Raw genomic sequence first — 22,665 nt, forward strand, 5'->3', positions numbered from 1 at the left:
TTCAAGAGAGCTTAAGACTTATTTTGATTAACAAATCGAGCCACAACTCAGCACCAGAACTCAACTTCATCATAGGCATCATGTAGGAAACTTAGAAAACAAAAAAAAGTTCAACAACAAGACTACTTCTAGGAATTAATTTAGAACATGTTATGAATTAAATAACATGCATGAATTAGAATCAAATTTCAAAAGATAGGCTAAGAATGACAAGAATACATGAACAAATGTATCTAGAATTCAATCAACAAAATAAAAAATTCAACACAAACTTAGAACATAATGTGACAATTATTATGACTAAACATGACTCTAAGACAACATGGATTAAGTGATTTACACTTAGATTTTTGTGTTTTTTTTCTAATCAATATTTTGGAAGAAAATTTAGATCTAAAGGTTCAGCACAAGAAGATTATGACTGAAAAATGATAGAACCTAAAATCAACACAAAAACATGATTCAAGAGTAGATCTATAAAATTTGAACCATAGAAATGCAAGAACAAGTGTAGATCTAAGATTTAATCGATTTATTTTTTTGAATCTACTCTAAAAAGAACCAAACCAAAAGAAAATGGAGAATAAGATTAATAACAAGGAATTAAAGTGAACTGACCGAACAAAAAGATAGAGGAAGCAAAAGAACATCACCAAGATGAAGATGCTCTTGATACCATATGATGTAGTTCCATGTGGAGCTTCTAGGCCTTGGATCTTCTTCATCAATGGATTCCATTGCTTCTTTAATTTTAATGGTAGCAAAATGGAGAAGAAGAAGAGTTGAGAGGAGACGCCACTTCAAGGAGAAGATGAGACAAGAAGAAGCTCACCACCATAGGAAGACATGGATAAGAGCTTGGAGGTAAAAGAAGAAGAATGGAGGGAGGAGAGAGGGAGCACGAAATTTGTGCCTCAAAAGAGGTCTAAACTTTGAAGTGTAATTCTCAAATGATCAAAGTTGAAAAAATGCACACACATGGCCTCTATTTATAGCCTAAGTGTCACACAAAATTGGAGGGAAATTTGATTTTTTATTCAAATTTCACTTGAATTTGAAATTGAATTTGTGGAGCCAAAATTTCACTAATTATGATTAGTGAATTTTAGCTATGGTTCCACCCACTAATCCAAGATCAAGTCCAAGATTCTCCACTAAGTGTGCTTAGGTGTCATGAGACATGTAAAGCATGAAGGACATGAACAAAGTGTGACTATATGATGTGACAATGGGGTGTAGTAAGCAAATGCTCACCTCCCCCTCTAAAATTTAATTGGATTGGGTTTCTCTCAATTAAATTAAATTTATTTCCAACCACACACATCAAATATTCACTTAATGCATGTGAAATTACAAAACTACCCCTAATACAAAAACTAGTCTAGGTGCCCTAAAATACACTGGCTGAAAAATCCTACATTTCTAGGGTACCTTACCTATATTATGAAGCCCTAAATACAAGGCCAAAAGATAATGAAACCTTAATCTAATATGTACAAAGATAAGTGGGCTCATACTTAGCCCATGGGCCCAAAATCTACCCTAAGGCTCATGAGAACCCTAGGGCCTTCTCTTGCATCTCTGACCCAATCTACTTGGAGTCTTCTATCTGATACCCTTGAGGGATAGGATTGCATCACTTCTTGTATCTAAACTAAATGTACAATCAAGATGTGTTGAAATTGTATCCAAATTAGATATTCAAGGGAGAGACATTTTGTTGTGTATCTATTTGATATCTATGTATCTAGATCAAACACATAATAGAAACATAATTTTATTATGTATATATTTATTAAAAATATGAAGGAATTGTATTTATTGTGTATTTAGTTTAGATACATAATGTAAACATATTTTCATTATGCATATGTAAAACAAAAAAGAAATGTAACTCAACTTGAACGAGAACCAACATAGGCAAAGTATAAAAATGAGGAAGGGTGTGTCTCCAGTGAAGCAAGCAAACAAAAAATGAATGTAGTTTCTTTGATGAATCCAAGAAGATGTGTGAGGGAGAAAAGAGTGCAGGAAGGGGAGATAGAAGGTGAAAGAGGAGGGGAAAAAAGGTAAAAATATTTTAAACTAGGGTTAGTACAAAGTGGTAATTACACATTAAAGGGGTGAAATTAATAAAAATGGGGTGAGAATAATAAAAGTGAATAAATATTCATGTAATCCTATTTTCGAACCATTGCAAAGAAGTGGCTAGTGGCCCCAATCTGAAGGTGAATAGACCCTTCTATTCCTTATTTCAAAATTCCCCACCCCTTCCTCTTCTTTCCTCCCACCTTTCTATTGCCCCCTTCACCTTCACCTTCTCCTTCCTTACTCGCACCCGCACCTTTTCCCCTTATCCTTCTCCTTCTTCTCTTCCCTTCTCCCTTTATTCATGCCCCCCCTCTAATCTTGTAATTTTTTCCCGTGGTTTGAATCATGTTTTTGTTGTAAAATTGTCTATAACGAAATCACGATTCCCTAGTTTTTTATTTTGAAAAAAAAAAGTAATAGAATTGTAATTCCCTTGTAGGTAAATCCACAACAAAAATCATGATTTTGTGCTTTTTTTTATAGTTTTGAACACCACAACGAAATTACGATTATGTTGTCTGTCAGGTCGAAGACCACAACAGAATCGTAATAACATTGTGTGCTTTGACAGAAAACACAACAAAACTATGATTCCATTGTATTTTTTTTATGAAACACACAACATAATCACAATTTTGTTAAGTCTTATTCCAAAACACACAATGAAATCACAATTCTGTTGTGATCTTTGTCTACACACAATATGGAATCGTGATTTTGTTGTGTCTTTTGATGTTTTTCTTTTATTTTTGTTATTATATTTTGATGCCTCACATGAAGCAAACATCGTATGTGGTTAGATTGATTCTGGATGGCATCAGAAGCTTTGTAGAGCTTGCTAGACCTCAGAGTTGTGCTAGAGGACACAAGTCATCATCAGCTCATACAATAAGCTTTGCAATTCTTGCAGTAGAGCTTAGCAATTGGGTGCAACTTAGACACACAAAGACCTAGGAAAAGGGTTGGCAAGGATGGCAGCAAGGGTGGCGAGAAGGGTGGCAAAGGCAATTAATTATTGTATTGGACATATGCTATTGTTGTTGTTATTATTATTATTGTTGTTGTTGTTGTTGTTGTTGTTGTTGTTGTTGTTGTTGTTGTTATTATTATTATTATTATTATTATTATTATGGTTTGATGTATTATGTACCATTTTATATGTTGTTTTGAAATGCTTTTTTTTTAATTTATGTTGTGGATGAATTATCATTTTTGCGTTCATAAACTATTTAAACAACATGCATCTAGTAATTTAAAAACAACAATTTCTTCAATTGATTCATAAAACAAACATCAACAACTAAAGAAGCACTGATAATACATACTTTTCTTTTAAAAAAACTAGAGTACAATTTTCATAAAGAAAAACATGACTACACAGATTTATCACGTATTAGAGTAATGATCTCATAAGCAAATCTTGGTTTCATTGGTTTGCACAATAGGGCAAGGATTTCATACGGAGATATGCCAAAAGTTACATTCAACTCAATGAGACCTTTACTGCTAAATTTTGAAAAGATGAAACATTTTAGCCACATCATCGTCACTTTTAAGCTATAGACACTTGTATTTAACACAACCATCACCTATGTAAATAGGTTGATGGTAAAAAAAGATCAAGTAAAATCATGTAACCTCCAATTACGTCCATAATTGCTTTCCTTAAAGCATCAAACAACATGTTCTCACTTATTATGATGACTTTAGAACTATTAGGCCATTCAAATAATACCCTTTCAGTATGTCACTAACGCAATACACTCTCCATATTTTAAGCAATATGGCGAATATCAAGAAACAAAGGGGTTGAGTTGCATAAAACCCCTACTACTACTTATATTAGATGATCTATTGTTCTCTCGTGATCCATACCAAGGTTGAGATCACATCGACAAAATAAACGGTTTAGATTGCACCTATATTTAATACGGTTGGTATGCATATCATAAAAAACAATGTTTCATCACATGTTTCATCACATGTCTCAGGAAAAAAAAAAAGCCATGTCAATTAATAAATATAGTGTTGTAGTGTTCACACTACTAGAAAAAAGTGCTTCTACGACGGTCAAATAGGGGATACAATGACGTTTTTCGACCATCGTAGAATGTGACGTCATCGAAGCTAAAAAATTTCAACGACGGGTCCCAAAACATCGTCTTTGAAAGTGAGCAACTTTCAAAGGCGGTGCTTACATCAGCAACGTTGTTGATGTAAGCACCGTCTTAGAATGCGTACTTTCAAAGACAGTGCTGATGTAAGCACTGTCCTTGAATTAAATATTATTTTTAATTATTTATATTTTTTCTGGTCTTAAAAAATATAAATAATTAAAAATACTATATATTAGCATGATTGTAATTAATATTAATGGTAAAATTTATCTAATAAATAAATATTTAAATGATAGATTAAATAAAAATAAGAGGTTTATGTATTATTTATATTTAATCTATCATTTAAATATTATTTATTAAATTAAATTTTAATATTAATTACAATAGATTAAGAATATAAAATTTACTATTAATTACAACAGATTAAGAAAATTGAATTCTAAAATAAATTTTAATAAATATTACAAAAGATTAAGATAATTTTAATTAGAAAGGAAAAATGCATGTGAAAATTTGAAGGTATATAAAATTGGTATACTTCTAGCAAAATAACTAGACAAAACTATTTGTGATACCTCACTCTCATCTATAATTCCAGATGCAAGTGCCTCGAGTACTCTTATTCTCGATTGGTATTTTTCTTCCCGAGCCTTGAAAAGATTGTTTTGCTGAAGTCATAGGGTAAGAAAGTGATATGAAGAAAATGATTGAGAAACTAAAAGTAACTAATAACTAGCTTTTGAAAATAATAATGTAATGAACATAACATACAGTTTGCAAATGTTCTGCTTGAGTTGACATGCGCCGCTCAATCTCTTGAGTAACCTTTTTCAACAAGCAAGCCACACGCTAAACAACAAAGATAATAGACAGTGTTTTGTCAAACTATTTGTGGCACATTCAATGGTGATGCAAACCAATTGCATCGATTATATACATGTAGGCTAATGAATGAGTTTATGAACATATGTAACACTAAACCAAAGTCTCTGAGGCCATATGTAACACCAACATAGGAATATAAGGCATATAAACATGCATGATATATATATATATATATATATATATATAAGTTTAACAAACCATTGACATACCTTCCTCCTTTCGTGTTAATTTTTGTTCAGTCAACTGACAATCAAGAAACAATTAAAACAATTAGAAGGAAGCAACATAAAATATAAAACATTAAAAACATATATATTACAAATGTATGCATGGAACTAGGTAAATGTACTTCTAATATAAACATCATTATATTCTTCAATGATATTAAAGAATCTAGCAAGCTTTAAAAGGACAACTGGACAACAAGTTCATAATGTTATGAGCAATAAGTATGATCCACATGCATTTAAGGTTGATAATAGCAAAGTCCAGAAAATCTTTTGTGCTAAGATACAGTTAGTATCTAAGTCATCCCCAAGCCAAGATAACTGGCATAAATTCCACTAACAATTTTTCACAGGGTAGGGCAACATAACACTAATTACAATAATACAACCACATGAGATAGGCAAGCAAGGTTAGTAGTTTGATTTACCTTATCTAGCCACTAAGTGTGTATTTATTTTGCATTAGAGTGACTACTTTCTTAAAGAATAATCGATTTGGAGTTCTTGATGAATGCTGGGTGTGTCTATATACTTCTAGCCTAGAGCAGAAACTTGGTGGCAGAGTGCAATTTTTTTGTTCTACCATGCTTATGGTTGGAGTAGAATGCAGAGATCTTCAAAGGGGTTTCTATGCCCTTACATATGCTATGGGGCAGGTTTAGTGTATGCTCTTTCTTTGGTGCTACAGCTATGGTCAGTTAAGGGGGACAAAAAAATCTTATATGTGAATAGAATGGACAAATTTGTTGCTAGTTTAAAACTGAAAGTTTGAATATCCTTGTTTCTTGAGGGCCCTTTGGTCATCAAGGAATCCCTAATTGCATTTTTCCTAGTTTCTCTCCAATAAAACTTCTTCATTTATAAAAAATAAGTAATACTATTATAAAACAATAATAATAATAATATACACCAGAGGTTAATAATAATATAAAAATCTTAATTTTTTTATAAAAATATTATGCATTGTTAACCATCTACCTCACAATTTCCCTCATTTTTTCCAATAAACTTTCTTCTTTTATCCATAAGAAAGCATTCATGCAGCTACTACTTAACACCCTAACTTAAGTAGCGGTATTAACCAACAACAACAATATTAGCATGGTATAGATGGTACAAGGACACAAACCTTAAAAGACAAAATAACACGAGGCCTTTCAACCTTTTTTCTTTAATTTTCTTTTATTTCAAAACAAGTGCTCAATAATTAATCTCCCTATTTCATTATTTATATGATGTTTAGAAATATTGGAGATCTCACAATTTATACTCACCTTTCTGCATATGCATTTGATCATTAATGCCTTTAACTTTACATGATCTGTCCAAATGTCTTAATTTCATTTAGTTAATTTGAGGTGAAATAGTTTTCACATGGATGCTGCCCCTTTGCCTTTGTTATGCTCTGTACAATGATAGCATATTAAAAACACATAAAGCATAGGCACAAAGGTAAGCTTAGCAATTAGCAACATGTTAGACCTTTTAAAAAAAAGCAATTATCATACTAACTCATTTACAAAAATCAAGCAGTCACAGAAAATAAACTTGTTTTCAAGTCATAATAATATTCTAAACCGGTAACTTCTTGATAGTTCTGATTTAGTTTTTCATCCAATCATAAATCCTTTTAATAGACATCAGTGAAGCATATACTCAACAATACTTCAGCTGCTTACACTATACATCAATAGACCAAAACTATGATTCAAATAAAATAGAAAACCACAGATACACTTATTACTTAAGTTAGTAAAGAATACAAACCTTTGTAAGTTCCTGTTATGTTCCATTGTGAAAATGGACCTAAGTTGCTCTCCTCTTTTCTTGTAAATAGCCCCTGAGAGAAGTGACATATCAATAACATGCAAATAAGTGAGTTCTCCTTCAGTCAGATTTTGACTCTATCATAACAATCCCAATTTGTCAATTCAAATAATTTTTAATCATAAATTGGTGTTTAGAAGAGTTATATGGTAGTAAAGTTAAAGGAAAATGCCTTACAATTAAGTGAAAATCTTTTGAAGTACTAATAAATCAGTAAAAGCAACACATCAATATCATGTTGTACTTTACAATAAACCTAATTGCAAATTATAATATATATTTTCCATTTCATGATTGAATGTGCTTTGGCTACTTTTAATACATGTTCTGAAAAAATTGTTTAACAACAAACCTAGGCAGAAAGGTATTACCTGGACATGCAAAAAAAAAACTACATATGCTCAATACCAATAATGATTGTTGATTATTGATAGCCCAAATAATAGATCTATGATAACATATACATTGATATAATAATGATTGGACTTGCAGTTAATGAAATTTGGGAAAAAATTTCATCGTTGGACACCTTAAGAGTTACACACGAAAGATAAACTCAAATATATGACTATTTTCTGTTATGAGAGAAACACCATGTAAACCACTCAAAAAAGCATAACTATAGTACAAATTGACATAGATTTCTATAAATAAAATGCAGCACTTTCCTAATTCTTCTCTTCACCTATTCTCTCCCAACACCATGAATAAATTCTAAACAAACTAAATGAACGCCTATGACTCTTCTCCCTAGGTTCAAACATTCTAAACAAAACATGTTCGATTAATGTCAGCTCTAACAAAACCAAACTTCAAATTTCCTGCTTCTAGTGTCTAGTCTACTTCCACAAATCACAACTGCACAAAGCAATAGCAGCTAGTGCAATCCCTAACTAACCACAATCAAAATGCAGCCACTAAATCATCAATATTACAACAACAAAAACAACAAAAAATTCAAATTCATGTGCATCACATTTTTCGATTACCATCACAGTCATTAAAAAACTGAAATTTAAGACAAGTTCCTAAACAAACCTCGTCATCCCAAGCCCTAGTCCTTTCTCTCAAGGGTCTGAGACCCGCCACTGGATTAACCAACAGTAGAATCACCCACCACCAAAATGCAACCCGCAACAAAATTCTAAGCCCCCTCTTCCTCTTACACAAAAAAAAGCTTCAATCTTTCAGTGGCAACCATATCAAATCCCCAACTCCTTGTCCATACAGAGGTAGGTTATCCCGAACTCGCTGCGGTCTAGCTCGCTGATGTAAGCTCCATTGGAGCTTGTAGGCCTAGGATCTTCTTCATCAATGGATTCCTTTGCTTCTTGGAAGATGAATGGCAGTGGAATGGAGAAGGAAGAGAGAGAGGAGACACCACTTCAAGGAGAAGATGAGTCTAGAAGAAGCTCACCACCATAGGAGGCCATGAATAAGAGCTTGGAGGAAGAAAGAGATGAATGAAGGGAGAGGAAGAGAAGAGCACGAAATTTTATGCTCTAAAAGAGCTCTGAAATCTGAAGTTTAATATTCAAATGATCAAAGTTGAAAAAAATGTACACACATGGCCTCTATTTATAGCCTAAGTGTCACACAAAATTGGAGGGAAATTTGAATTTCAATTCAAATTTCACTTGAATTTGAAATTGAATTTGTGGAGCCAAACTTTGGAGCCAAAATTTCACTAATTATGATTAGTAAATTTTAGTTATGGCTCAGCCCACCAATCCAAGATCAATTCCAAGATTCTCCACTAAGTGTGCTTAGGTGTCATGAGGCATGTAAAGCCTGAAGGACATGCACAAAGTGTGACTATATGATGTAGCAATGGGGTGTAGTAAGCAAATGCTCACCTCCCCCTCCAAAATTTAATTGGATTGGACTTCTACCAATTCAATTAAATTTATTTCCAACCACACACTTCAAGTATTCACTTAGTGAATGTGAAATTACAAAACTACCCCTACTACAAAAACTAGTCTAGGTGCCCTAAAATATAAGGGCTGAAAAATCCTATATTTCTAGGGTACCCTACCTACATTATGGAGTCCTAAATACAAGGCCCAAAATTAATGAAACCTTAATCTAATATGTACAAAGATAAGTGGGCTCATACTTAGCCCATGGGCCCAAAATCTACCCTAAGGCTCATGAGACCCTAGGGCCTTCTCTTGCATCTTTGGTCCAATCTTCTTGAAGTCTTCTATCCAATGCCCTTGGGGGGTAGGATTGCATCACTCGCGGCCCAGCTCATAGCGGGCCTCGATCTTGTGGCTCGACTGGGACTTCAGAACGGTGAGCTTTGACCCGTTCGCGGCGGCGGCGACGACGTTAAAATCATAATCGATCGTGAAGTGGTTTTCCTTTTTTCCCTTTTCACCTCGTGCCGCCACATGACTGCCGCCTCGTGGCTGGCGCATGGACCAGGCGGAGCTCGCATTCTTCCGCAAGCCGCATAAGGTGCAGGCAAGGAGGGTGATGCTGGAGGAGGTGGAGAGCTTTGGATATTGGATTGGGAAAAGGGAAGAGGAGAGAAGAAAGAAGAGGAACGAACACGAAATTTGTTTGTGAAATATGAACGAACGCAAAATTTGTTTTTTTTTTAAATTATTCAAAGACGGTCATTATAATAAGACCGTCTTTGTATCACCATATTTTTAAGACAATCTTAATATACCCGTCTTTATTTCAGCCTGCTTGCTTATTAAAGGCGGTTATTCTAATAACCATTGTTGTTAACTTTGTGAAAAATACAATAATGCCACCGCTATTATTTCTGCGACGTGTTGCATTTAACCATCATAAGTGCGGTGTCGTAAAATGACATTATTGTAGTAGTGTCAACCAATAAAAAACACCAAGTGTATATTTTAACAGAATCATGATTTTGTTTGAAATCATGATTTTGCTTTTATTTTTTTCACCTAAATGAAATTATGATTCCGTTATGTTGTAGAAAAAATTAACAAGAAAATCACGATTTTGTTGTTTTAAGGAGGGTGGAAAGAAAAAATTACAATGAAATCACGATTCCATTATAATGTATGGGCTAACAAAAAAATATACAACAAAATCATAATTTTAATTTGTTCCACGTTATACAACTGAATCATGATTTTCTGGGAAAAACAATTTTGAAAAGAAAAAAAGGAGTCAACCCCTATGTAGGGATCAATAGTTAATGGAATATGGTCAATAGCAACTCCCTTACTATGTAAAACTGATAAAACTGATTGTTAAGGCAATCTATAAATAATTTAGCCCAACACCAGCACACAAAAGGCCCATTTAACAAATGAAATGCAAAGGGATTATTATTGCCACTACTAAAATTGCTATTGGTACTACTAAATCTTAGCAAATGATCATTTTATTCTTCTAAGTTTTCCTACACTCCGAACCCTTCTCCCTTCCCCATTATAATCAAATTAGTTATCATACACATTAATATCATAAATTGATTTGATTACTGTTAATAAAGGTAATTCGATAATAATTAATTCAGCTAAGTTTATAAATAAATTTTTAAAGCTCACGTGAATTCGTTGTCCAAATAAAACATGGTCCAGTGTCTTCATAGGAGAAAAATTATTTTTTCCTCTTTTTTTTTTTATTTTTTTATTCATATTTATTGAAAAATTTATTTAACATGATCTAGTGTAGAGGTCACAAACATGGTCCAATCTTCATAGGAGAACAATAAGTTTTGTAATCCCATTTCAGAATAGAAATTCATGTAATATCTTTAGCGAGTTTTTCTTATTTTAAGTAGAGAAAAATGTACTCTAGCTACTTTTTCTAGATAGAGTGTAATTAATTATTCTCTCGTGTTGAAAGAAGTTAATACCCTTCCATTTAAATAAAATTTATAATCCTTACTTTGCTGTTTTGGTTTTATTCCATTACTCTAATATTTTCGATTCAAATTAAATGGTACATATATCTTTTTTTTATTTGCATTATACACTGTCTGTCGATATTAGTTTTAAGCAATATTTATTTACGGGTGCATATATATATATATATATTTGTTTATTTATATATTACTGACTCACCGGTACAAAAAGAAATAAACAGACAAATACCAGGCATGACGCCATAAAAAGGGTGAAATTATAAATTTAAACCGAAATTTGAGAAACTACTGCGTACTTCACCCCAGTTTAATTTATAGAATGATGTTAAGTGCATGTACGATTTGAACCTTTCAAATGCTTCTAAATTAAAATAATAATAAACTAAATTCGTTTTATTGATAACCCATGTTAGTAGTTTTCACAAACCAATATTGTAAAATGAGAACGTCTAGCATGAAAGTGATTTTTCGTATTATTGACTCGATCGAAAGAGATATATTACTTCCTTGTACGTTTCCCGTAGTACTAATATATTACCTAATCCTTTTATAAGGTTGACTTCCAATTAACAAATCCCATGGACTAAATCAATCAATGACAAATTCTTTTTCTCAATTTCTTATACACATAGAACTAAGTGAACGTACTCTAGCAACTTAAGTATTTCATTAATGCCTTGATGAATGTTTCTTTCCACGAATATGTCAATTTTAGTCCCAGTCCACCGAGCACTACGTATGCTATAACGTAATATAGTCCCTCCCTTCATTGTCTCTATAAATATAAAGGGGTTTTTGCAGCTCAAAATAAATCACCATAACCCGATAACATTGGTCTATCTTTTTGTTCATCAGCTATAAATTTGTTATATATAACATAAGATACAGTACTCATCATTTATTGCATAATATAAATGGCTTTCCATAAGTATTTCTCTTTTGTCCTCTATGTCTTTGTGTTTGCAGCTTTTCCAACAACAGCATTTTCAAAATTGTCACATGATTACTATGACTACACGTGCCCTAACGCTTTAAGCACCATTAGAAGCGTTGTGGAGGCTGCGGTGCAAAAAGAGCGCCGTATGGGCGCATCCTTGCTACGCTTGCACTTCCATGATTGTTTTGTTAATGTAAGACTTTCTATATTTGTGTGTTATTCATGTATGTATACAACTATATGGTTTTTTTTATCGATAAATATTAATTCTTAATTATTAATTTTTTGTTAATGAAAGAATTGAATTTACTATTTTTTTTCTCCTTTTCTCTTTTCTTCTTTTACAATCAAATCAACCTTATAATTTCATATTATATATATTTGTATAATATTAATAATAAGTTCTTAGTTGATGTAATTTGTGTCTGATAAATTACTTGGTTTTGTAATGGTGATTCATCAGGGTTGTGATGGTTCAATTCTACTAGACCCTTCATCCACCATTGACAGTGAAAAGAATGCACTCCCTAATTTTCAATCTGCTAGAGGATTTGAAGTGGTGGATGAGATCAAGGAGGCTGTGGACGAAGCATGTGGAAAACCAGTTGTTTCTTGCGCTGACATATTGGCTGTTGCCGCTCGTGACTCTGTCGTTGCGGTGAGTAACACTACATACTACCACTAATTAATGCTCTGTTGAATGATTATTAGTACAGTTTATATTTTAATTGTGTGGTTGTGCCTATAGATAAGATAGTAATGCTGTCATTGCTTTTAAAATTTTGACTCAGTAAGCATATGAATTTTTAAATATATAGAATAGAACTTCGAATATTTTACAACATAGTTTTTCATTTCATTACACCAATTGAAAAAGAGTACGTCTTTTTTACTCTTTCTTGTAAAGAGAGATGGTATAAATTATTTTTACATCATGAAAGTCATAAGAAGATAAGGGAGAAGATATCAATAGGATTAATAATATGATGAACTTACAGAAAATTTTTAAAATGGGTATTGTAAAAAATATTATATGAAGATAAATTAAACACTAAATTATTTGAGTGTGATCATGTGGGTTGATTTAGACATCCATCATCCATGTTCTAATGAAATTTGAGTAATAACATTTAACGTTTGTTTTTAGTAACATATGAGTATGAGATTAACAATTATGTGCATGCCCAATGCAGTTAGGAGGGCCATCATGGAAGGTGAGACTTGGTAGAAGAGACTCCACCACAGCAAGCCGTGAAGCAGCAAATGCAAACATTCCAGCACCATTTTTCAGCCTTTCGGAACTGATCAACAACTTCAAGAGCCACGGCCTAAACGAGAGGGACCTTGTTGCTCTTTCAGGAGGCCACACAATTGGAAATGCACGTTGTGCTACCTTTAGAGACCATATCTACAATGACTCCAACATCAACCCCCATTTTGCAAAAGAGCTTAAACACATTTGCCCTAGAGAAGGAGGTGACTCCAACCTTGCTCCTTTGGACCGCTCAGCAGCGCGATTTGATTCGGCCTACTTCTCTGATTTGGTTCACAAGAAAGGGCTTCTTCACTCCGATCAGGAACTGTTCAATGGTGGTTCTACTGATGCATTGGTTAAAATATATAGCCACAATACCAAGGGTTTCCACAAGGACTTCGCAAAATCTATGATTAAGATGGGAAACATAAAGCCTCTTACCGGGAATCGAGGTGAAATTCGTTTGAATTGCAGGAGAGTGAACTAATTCATATGAAAGTGAAGCATTAGGTGTTTGTTATTGGTCCATATGTAGGCAATTAGCGAGTATGGAAAATTGTTTTGCACGAGTTTGAATTTGTTATATTGTAATGTATTGTCTATACATGTATCCTTCATGATACAAGATTTGTTTGTTTGTTTTAATTATATTCAGAATCATGTATTCTTTTTGAAAAACATTTTATTTAAATCACTTTTTTCATCCCCTTTGTCTCTTGCTATCTAACAGTTTTAAAGACTCAGAACTAATTTTTGGAAAACATTAGTCTTTAATCACTTTTCCATTCCCTCCGTGTCTTGCTATAAAATACTTTTAAAGACTTAGAACTAATTAGAAACACTTTTAAATACCGAGGGTACGTAAAGGCAAGCAACCTGTTATCTTCATTCCTCTTTTTGATAATAGGTGAGGGTCTTTGCGAATTAATGAAAAATGCTACAAAAAGGGATTAGCTCAAAGGATATATACATGATTGGGAATAATCATGATGACTCTTGGAAATCACTCACATACATTATGCTTATGATGTAATCTAGTAGATAATAGTAAGATCAACTTGATGACCATGAAAAGTGTTAAGGATATTTGAATTAGTTTCAGGGTTGATAGTGAATTTTTTTAAGAGTGCCTTTGCTGTAATAGCATTGGGATGATGATAATTATAGAAAAAAATAGCATGGGTGTCCTGGGAGGATATATTCAAAAGTAAAATTCGGGGTGGTCTTGGATGAAAAACACAAAGCCTTTCAACGATACATTATTGGGGAAATGGGGCGGAGCCTTTTGCAACAAGGAAGGGGGCTGATGGAGTGAAATTCTAACTTCTAAATATGAGGGTTGACATGGCCTTTTTTGAGGGAGAATGATAAGCCGAGGGAGTATTTGTGGTGGGGGGGGGGGGGGGGGGGATTAGGGAAAAGTAATTTGATAAGGGGTGGGGGATAAAGGGAGATTTTAGATAGATGATTGGGTGGAAGGAAAAAATTTGGCATCTCTATTCCCTAGACAATTCCTCATTTCAGAATAAAAGGAGTGTCTCGTTGGGAGCATGGGTGCTTGGAGGGGGGATAGGTGGGGTGTTGGCATGTTACTTAGTTGGGGAAAAGGAGTTGATTCAACAACTTCTTAGTTTGTTGGACAAGGTTCATGTCCATAAATCTGATGTGGATTCATGGCTTTGTGTTGGTAATTAATTAGATGATAGTTGATAGTTTTAGAGAATTGTTTTAGAAACAAGGTTATGTCATTGATTTCTTGGATGATCAATTACAACATACCAATGGCCTATTTATAGGCTCAAGTCACCAACCTCTTAATGGTGGTGAATGTTTCTACATTACTTTAGATCTTTCTAGAGTTTTCTTGATAGATTAGTATCATGATAGTTCTAGGTTCTTCTATCTTATACATACACTTATAGTTCTAGATTATTCTACCATATTCATACACATTATAGTTCTAGATTGTTCTACCATATTCATACACACTATAGTTCTAGGATATTCTACCATTTTCATATTATATTTAAGAATATTCTAGAAATTTGTAGCAATTTCAACACTCCTCTTTGATGCAAATTTTTGTGACTCCGAGCATAGCTCGTAATTCTTCAAATCTTGGTCTCGGCAACACCTTCGTGAATATGTCTGCAATTTGATCTTCTGTTCTGCAGTAGTCAAGTTTGATCTCTTTAGTTGCTTCAGCTTCTCTGATAAACTGATACTTGATTGCTATGTGTTTTGTTCTACTGTGATGAACTGGATTCTTTGCCATTGCAATTGCTTATTTGTTGTCGCAGTTGATTTTAGTAGGCTCATCTTGTTTTTCTCCCATGTCTTCAAGTATCTTATGAAGCCATATAGCTTGACTCGTTGCTTCAGTAGTTGCCACGTACTCTGCTTCTGCTGTTGATTGTGCTACTGTAGCTTGCTTCTTCGACGCTCAAGAGAACATTCCTGATCCTAGTGAGAAAGCATAGCCAGAGGTACTCTTCATGTCATCTGCTGAACCTGCCCAATCACTATCGGTGTAGCCAAGTAATTCTGAGTTGGTTTCGGTAGTATACCATATACCGAACTCTTTTGTTCCTTGTAGATACCTCAAAAAAAAATTTCCTGCTCCAAAGTGTATTTGACTTGGGCTTTGCATGAATCTTGATAGAAGACTTGCAGCATACATTATGTTAGGCCGTGTAGCTTGAGACTTGATGTAAAGTGTAGGCTCACTCTTGCTCCTCCTGAATCCTCGATCCATGAAATACTGATCGATTCTGCTATACCATGCTCGAGGTGCTTGCTTCAAACCGTAGAGTGTTTTTCTTAGTCTTAACACTTTGCTTTCTTTGCCTTCAGACACGAATCGTTGTGGCTGCTCCACATAGATCTCTTTTTCAAGTATGCCATTAAGGAAGGCGGATTTGACATCTAGTTGATGGATACTCCATCCTTTTTGTGACGCAAGAGCTATTAGAGCTCTTATGGTATCAAGATGAGCTACTGGTGCAAATGTCTCATTGTAGTCAATTCCGGGTTGCTGTGAGTAACCCTTAGTTACTAGCCTCGCCTTGTGTTTTTGTATGGTGTCATCAAGGTTGAGCTTTGTCTTATAGACCCACTTAACCCTAATGATATCTTTTCCATGGGGACGATTTACTAACTCCCATGTGTTGTTTTTCTCGATTATCTGTATCTCTTCTTCCATTGCCTTGACCCATACTTCCTGCTTTGACGCTTCTTCAAAGCTTCCAAGTTTAAGTATGGCCAAGTTACAGGTTTCATATATGTCCACCAAAGATCTTACTCCTCTTGGAGTATACTCTGGTGATGATAGTTCTTGATCTTGTTGTTGTGGTGGAGGTGAAGGTGGTTCACCTGGGTCTTCTTCCTCAGCTTCTTCTTGAGGTAGTTGAGCGGGTATAAGAATGTTCTTCTCCATTTTTTCTTCATCCCAATTCTAAGAAGCGTACTCATCAACTTCAACATCTCGACTGATGACGAGTTTTTTAGTTTGCAAGTTGTAGACACGGTAGCCCTTAGAGATATTGCTATACCCAAGAAAGATACCTCGTATAGTCTTGTCTTCAAGCTTGTGCCTCTTCACGTCTGGAATATGAATGTAGCATATAGATCCAAAGACCCTTAGGTGATTTGCTGATGGCTTCTTCCCATTCCAAGCTTCAATTGGAGTCTTGTCTTTTACAGACTTAGTTGGACATCTGTTGAGTATGTAAACAACAGTGTAGACTGCTTCAGCCAAAAATGTGTTAGGTAGTCCCTTCTCCTTGAGCATCAATCTAGCCATTTCCATAACTGTGAGATTCTTTCTCTCAGACACTCCATTTTGTTGAGGAGAATATGCGATTGTAAGTTGTCGCTCAATGCCTTCATTCTCACAAAATCTTTCAAACTTGTACTCTTTGTTGTGATCACTTCTTAGTACTTTTATCCATTTTCCACTTTGATATTCAGCAAGGGCCTTGAACTTTTTGAATACTCCAAAGACTTCTGATTTTTCTTTTAGAAAATATACCCATGTCATTCTAGAGAAGTCATCAATGAAGAGTATGAAGTACCGGTTGTTCTCATGTGATGGCGTCCTCATTGGTCCACAAACGTTCGTATGTATCAGCTCTAATAGATCTTTCGCTCTCTATTCTCCGCTTGTTGAGAAAGGAAATCGGTGTTGCTTACCAAGGAGACATCCTTCACACACTTCATTGGTCTCCTTTATGCTTGGAAGATCTCTCATCATGTTCTTCTCATGTAACAACTTTAAGGCATGTGTGTTGAAGTTGCCAAATCTTCGATGCCATAGCCATGAATCATCAACTTGTACCTTCATGGCAATGTTTGTTGCATATTTTAAATTTAGAGGGAAGCTTCTATTGCTCTTATTCATCTTTACTTGGGCTATCTCAGACCTTTTATTTTTGTTGTCTAAGATTTTGTGTACACCTCCTTCAAAGTGAAGTGTGTAGCCTCTCTCCATCATTTGGCCAATGCTTAGAAGATTTTCTTTTAGGCTGGGAACTAGTAAGACATCATGGATGAGTCGCGTACCTTTATCTGTCTCCACCATGACAATGCCTTTTTCTTTTGATTCAACCACACTTCCATTTCCCAGTCGAACTTTGACTTTGACAGACTCGAAAATGCTTTTGAAAATAGTATGATCCTTGGCCATGTGATTACTACATCCACTATCCAAGTACCAGCTTCCTCCTTTTTCTTTTATTGAGTCTTGAGTGACATAGAACATACATTGTTCTTGATCATGCTCCTCTGCGATATTAGCTTGATGCCTATTTTTGTTGCGACAATTTTTCTCTACATGCCCGAACTTCTTGCAATGGTTGCATTGTGGCATATTACGGAACCAACAATTTTTCTCTGTGTGGCCTTGCCTTTTGCATATATTGCATGGAGGATTTTTATCTATTTTGTTCTTAAGGAAATTCCTAGAACCTTCTCTTCTTCTAGAAGTTTCTCCATAATTTTTCTTTCCTCCATTTTCTTTGTTTTGGGGCTGAAATTTAAACTTTGACTGGAAGGCATTTTCAAGTGTATCTTCTTTATGCCTATACAGTCTTTGCTCATATGCTTCAAGAGAGCCCACGAGTTCTGTCTCTGATAGAGTGGACAGATCTTTGGTTTCCTCAATCGTTGTCACGATTGGGTCAAACTTTTGGGGCATAGTAATTAGAATTTTCTCAACAATTTTCTTGTCAAGAATGTCTTCCCCAAAAGCTCTCATTTGATTAACTATTTCTTTAACTTTAGAATAGTAATCTTTAACTGTCTCAGACTCCTTCATCTTCAATAGTTCAAAATCTCTTCTTAGAGATTGAAGTTTAACGGCACGTACCTTAATACTTCCTTGAAACTCCTCCTGCAATGTGTTCCACGCTTCTTTGGCAGTCTCAGCTCCTATAATTCTTGGGAAAATTGGATCAGTCACTGCTTGTTGCAAGGTGAACAACGCCTTTGAATTTTTCTATTTTTTTTTCTTCAACTCTTTTTCTTAAGATGCATTAAAAGCTGAAGTATTCGCGGGAACGGTGAAGCCTTCTTCTACTATGTTCAATAAATCTTGAGATGAAAAATATGTTTCCATTTTAACATGCCACAAATCATAATTTTCACCATTGAAGATAGGGACAGAAATAGTTGACGATTAAATAGTGTTATCCATAGCTTAGAAAAAATATTATTGGAGTAGGTTAATAGTACAAAGGAAATTTTTGAAGTAGTTGGGAGGATTTTGGAATGGTAAGTAGGTAATATAACTATGCCCACTGTATGACCGAACGTAGCTCTGATACCACTGTTGGTAGTTAATTAGATGATAGTTGATAGTTGATAGTTTTAGAGAATTGTTTTAGAAAGAAGGTTATGTCATTGATTTCTTGGATGATCAATTACAACATACCAATTGTCTATTTATAGGCTCAAGTCACCAACCTCTCAATGGTTGTGAATGTTTCTACATTACTTTAGATCTTTCTAGAGTTTTCTTGATAGATTAGTATCATGATAGTTCTAGGTTCTTCTATCTTATACATACACTTATAGTTCTAGATTGTTCTACCATATTCATACACACTATAATTCTAGGATATTCTACCATTTTCATATTATATTTAAGAATATTCTAGAAATTTGTAGCAATTTCAACACTTTGGAAGTGCAGCCCCTTGGGTCTGTACTCTTCAAAGTTGGCATATACCATGCTCTCAAATCAAGATGTTGTGTAGGTATTGATTCATATTTGCTCCTATTTGAGGCAGATTAAAATGACTAACAAAGCTATTCAGCTACCTTGGAGATTCTTAAGTGATCAACTTCCCACAAAATAGAATTTTAAAAAGAGGAATGCTATTGCTAATGACTAGGGGTAGCAATGCATAAAACTAACTCAAGAATAGTTTTAAATCCGATTTGATAATCAACTTATTAAATAAATAAGTCAAATATGAGACACATATAATTGGACTCATTTGGTTCATATGAATTTTATATATATATATATATATATATATATATAATTGATAGGATTTTTTATTATTTTAAGTATATATGATGGGGTAGTTTTTATTTATGAGAACTTTAGTAGTAATTATGTTATTTAATTTCCATATCTTATGGCCCTACAAAGTTAATAGAATATTTTTAGTTTTGTCTTCTTAAAAAAAATTAAACAATTATTTTATCTAAAATCTACTAATAAATTAAAATTTTGAAATATACAAAATTTAAAAAATTTGACCCTTAATTCATGTGATTCAAGCTAACATAAGATGTTGTTTTTAATTAGTAACATGTAACAAACAATTATGTGCATGCCCTATGCAGCTAGTGGGACCAACATGGGAGGTGAGACTAGGGAGAAGAGACTCCACCACAGCTAGCCATGAAGCAACAAATGCAGACATTCCAACACCATTTTTTAGCCTAGCTTTCTGAACTTATCAACAACTTCAAGAGCCAAGGCCTAAACGAGAAGGACCTTATTGCTTTTTCAAGAGGCCATACAATTGGAAATGCACGTTGTGCTACCTTTAGGGACCATATCTACAATGACTCTAATGTCAATTCACATTTTGCAAAAGAGCTCAAATGCATTTGCCTTAGAGAAGGAGGTGACTCCAGCCTTGCTCCTTTGAACCACACAGTAGCGCAATTTGAGATGGGAAACATAAATCCCCTTACCGGGAATAGAGGTGAAATTCGTTTGAACTGCAGGAAAGTGAACTAATTCATTACAAAAGTGAAGCATTTAAGTATGTGATGTAGGTTAGTATGTAGGGCACTAGTGAGTATGAAACATTGTTTTGCATGTGTTTAATTTGAAATTATAATATTGTACTTGTTTTGTGTGTACATGCATCCTTCATGATACAAGACTTGTTTGTTTGTTTTGATTAAAAAAAAGTATTCTGATAGTATATTCTTTTTGAAAAATATTTGTTTTCCATCAATTTTATCATGTCCCCACTCTCTTGCTATTAAACAATCTTAAAGACTGACAACTAATTAGAAAAAATCAGAAATTTGTGCATATCCTTAAGCCCAAATGCACAAATCAATTTTATTGCACAATGCTCAAAACCTCAAACCAAAGGCCAAATTCACATAATTAATAAAGCTCACATGTATTGAATAACTAGTTCCTTCCTTGAGTTAGTTAGCTCCTCACAATTACTTTTTATTTAAGGCAAATCAAATATTCGTATATATAATAAAAAAATGTACAAAAGTCATGCACAAGATGCACAGAGAAGCCGAACCTAATCCTTGCAAATGTTATGTATCCTTGGTCAAGACAAAAACCATCAGGGATCCAATTAATATGCTATAAGTCTTAATCACAAAAGGAAACATTCCCTTGGGTTGGAGCACCAAGTAGAATAGAAAGTTCATGGTTTTACCCCTTTCATATACAAAATCCACTGCCATGAGATGACTTTAATTTGAGATATAAGTCTTCCACTGTCCACTATTCCATTCCTGGATATGATAGAGTTGAGGGTAGCAAGGTTTTAAAAAACAATCCACGACCGTGATTTGGATAGCAACATCAAGGTTTATAACTTTCCACGATCGCAATTAGGGTCGTGTGCATTGACCAAATTTGTCTGTGATTTGTCGCGATATCAACAAATGCGACGAAACAACAACACCACGACTGATATTTAAAAGCTTGGTGGGTAGTCCAAATGCATAAATAGATGCCAAATGAAATGTTTCAGTTTACTTGCCTTTCTACCAACAAAAACAACAACCTATTTGAGCATATAAATGTGCTATCTCATTATCCGCATAACAAATTAAAAGAAAACACAAGCCAATCAAATATCCTATCCCATATTTTATATATGAATGGGCATGTGATAAAGAGGTGATTGCAATATTTCGATGCCTCCCAGCAAAAGATATATGACTACTTATAATTATGCACCTGTATACAATGCTTCCTTAACTGAGCACAGGTGGAAAGCTATGAAGCACAGGGACGCCTGCTAGGTGAAATTCCCCATTTTCATTATTGCACGAGGATGAGTATGGTCAGGGGACGTCGTTGACTTATTAGTTCCATTGGATGGAGGAGATGGTTCTGGCACTACCACAAAAATGGTATTCTGCGACGCAGGTTTTACGACAATTGTATAAAAACCGATGTTGTAAGTAAAACGGTGGCATTTTTGTAAATAATTGGAAAATTTTAAAGACGGTTTTAATAAACCCGTCTTTGAAAATGCAATACGACATTGGTTCTTGTAGAACCGATGTAGAATGCCAAAGGTAATGTGAACCGCTTCTCTTAGTCCTAGCCTAATTTTCACTACTACAATTTATTGATTTAACATCACAAGATTAACATCGGTTTTTTAAAAAACCGATGTTAAGAAAAGAACGGTGGCATTTTCGTAAATAAGTTGAGTTAATTAACATCGGTTTTGGAAAAACTGATGTTAACTTTAGAATATTAACATCGGTTTTGTTACAGAAACCAATGTTGTGTTATCCATATGTTAAAACCCCAAATCCTTTTTTCCCCCGCACGAGTAGTTACCAAAACCCTTTCTCCCTTTCTTCCTCATCGCTCAGGCTCAAAAGACCTGTCTCCCCCGGCCCATCGTCTCTTCCTCGTCGTGCCACTCAACCTGCCATTGAGGTTCGTGTGCTGGTCCATGAGTTCGGGTTCGTCACTACCACGATTTAGGTACGTGGGTGCTCAAACCTTCATGTTGCTCAAAACTTTCTCCCTGTAGAATGTTAACATCGGGTTTGTGAGTTCATTGTTTCATAGATTTCAAACATAGTCTTGGCTCTTGGTTGGTGGGTTTGTGAGTTCGTTGTTCCATTTAGCACTTTTGATTCTGTAAGTTTTGTATCATTTTCTCTTCAACTTTTGATAGCTGTAACAATTCAAACAATGTAACATTGTAACTCCTAGAGATAGT

The 22,665-nt window shown here is 34.3% G+C and overlaps 1 protein-coding gene across 1 annotated transcript; it reads left to right on the forward strand.

Annotated features, from left to right (window-relative positions):
* Positions 1 to 11,818: 11,818 nt before the first annotated feature.
* Positions 11,819 to 13,904, forward strand: LOC100812820 (peroxidase P7). The gene is made up of 3 exons (XM_003516952.5): positions 11,819 to 12,139; positions 12,410 to 12,604; positions 13,140 to 13,904. The coding sequence occupies exons 1-3, from the start codon at positions 11,924 to 11,926 to the stop codon at positions 13,686 to 13,688; spliced, it is 960 nt and encodes a 319-aa protein (XP_003517000.1). The 5' UTR covers positions 11,819 to 11,923; the 3' UTR covers positions 13,689 to 13,904.
* Positions 13,905 to 22,665: the final 8,761 nt, after the last annotated feature.

This window comes from Glycine max, chromosome 1 (assembly GCF_000004515.6).
Source record: "Glycine max cultivar Williams 82 chromosome 1, Glycine_max_v4.0, whole genome shotgun sequence".
Classification (NCBI taxonomy): domain Eukaryota; kingdom Viridiplantae; phylum Streptophyta; class Magnoliopsida; order Fabales; family Fabaceae; genus Glycine; species Glycine max.

Bases quoted from the DNA above. Each gene is read 5' to 3' on its own strand.
- LOC100812820 (XM_003516952.5), top strand. From the start codon at position 11,924: ATGGCTTTCCATAAGTATTTCTCTTTTGTCCTCTATGTCTTTGTGTTT. The intron at 12,140-12,409 runs GTAAGACTTTCT...GTGATTCATCAG, and splicing joins TCCATGATTGTTTTGTTAAT to GGTTGTGATGGTTCAATTCT. The intron at 12,605-13,139 runs GTGAGTAACACT...TGCCCAATGCAG, and splicing joins CTCGTGACTCTGTCGTTGCG to TTAGGAGGGCCATCATGGAA.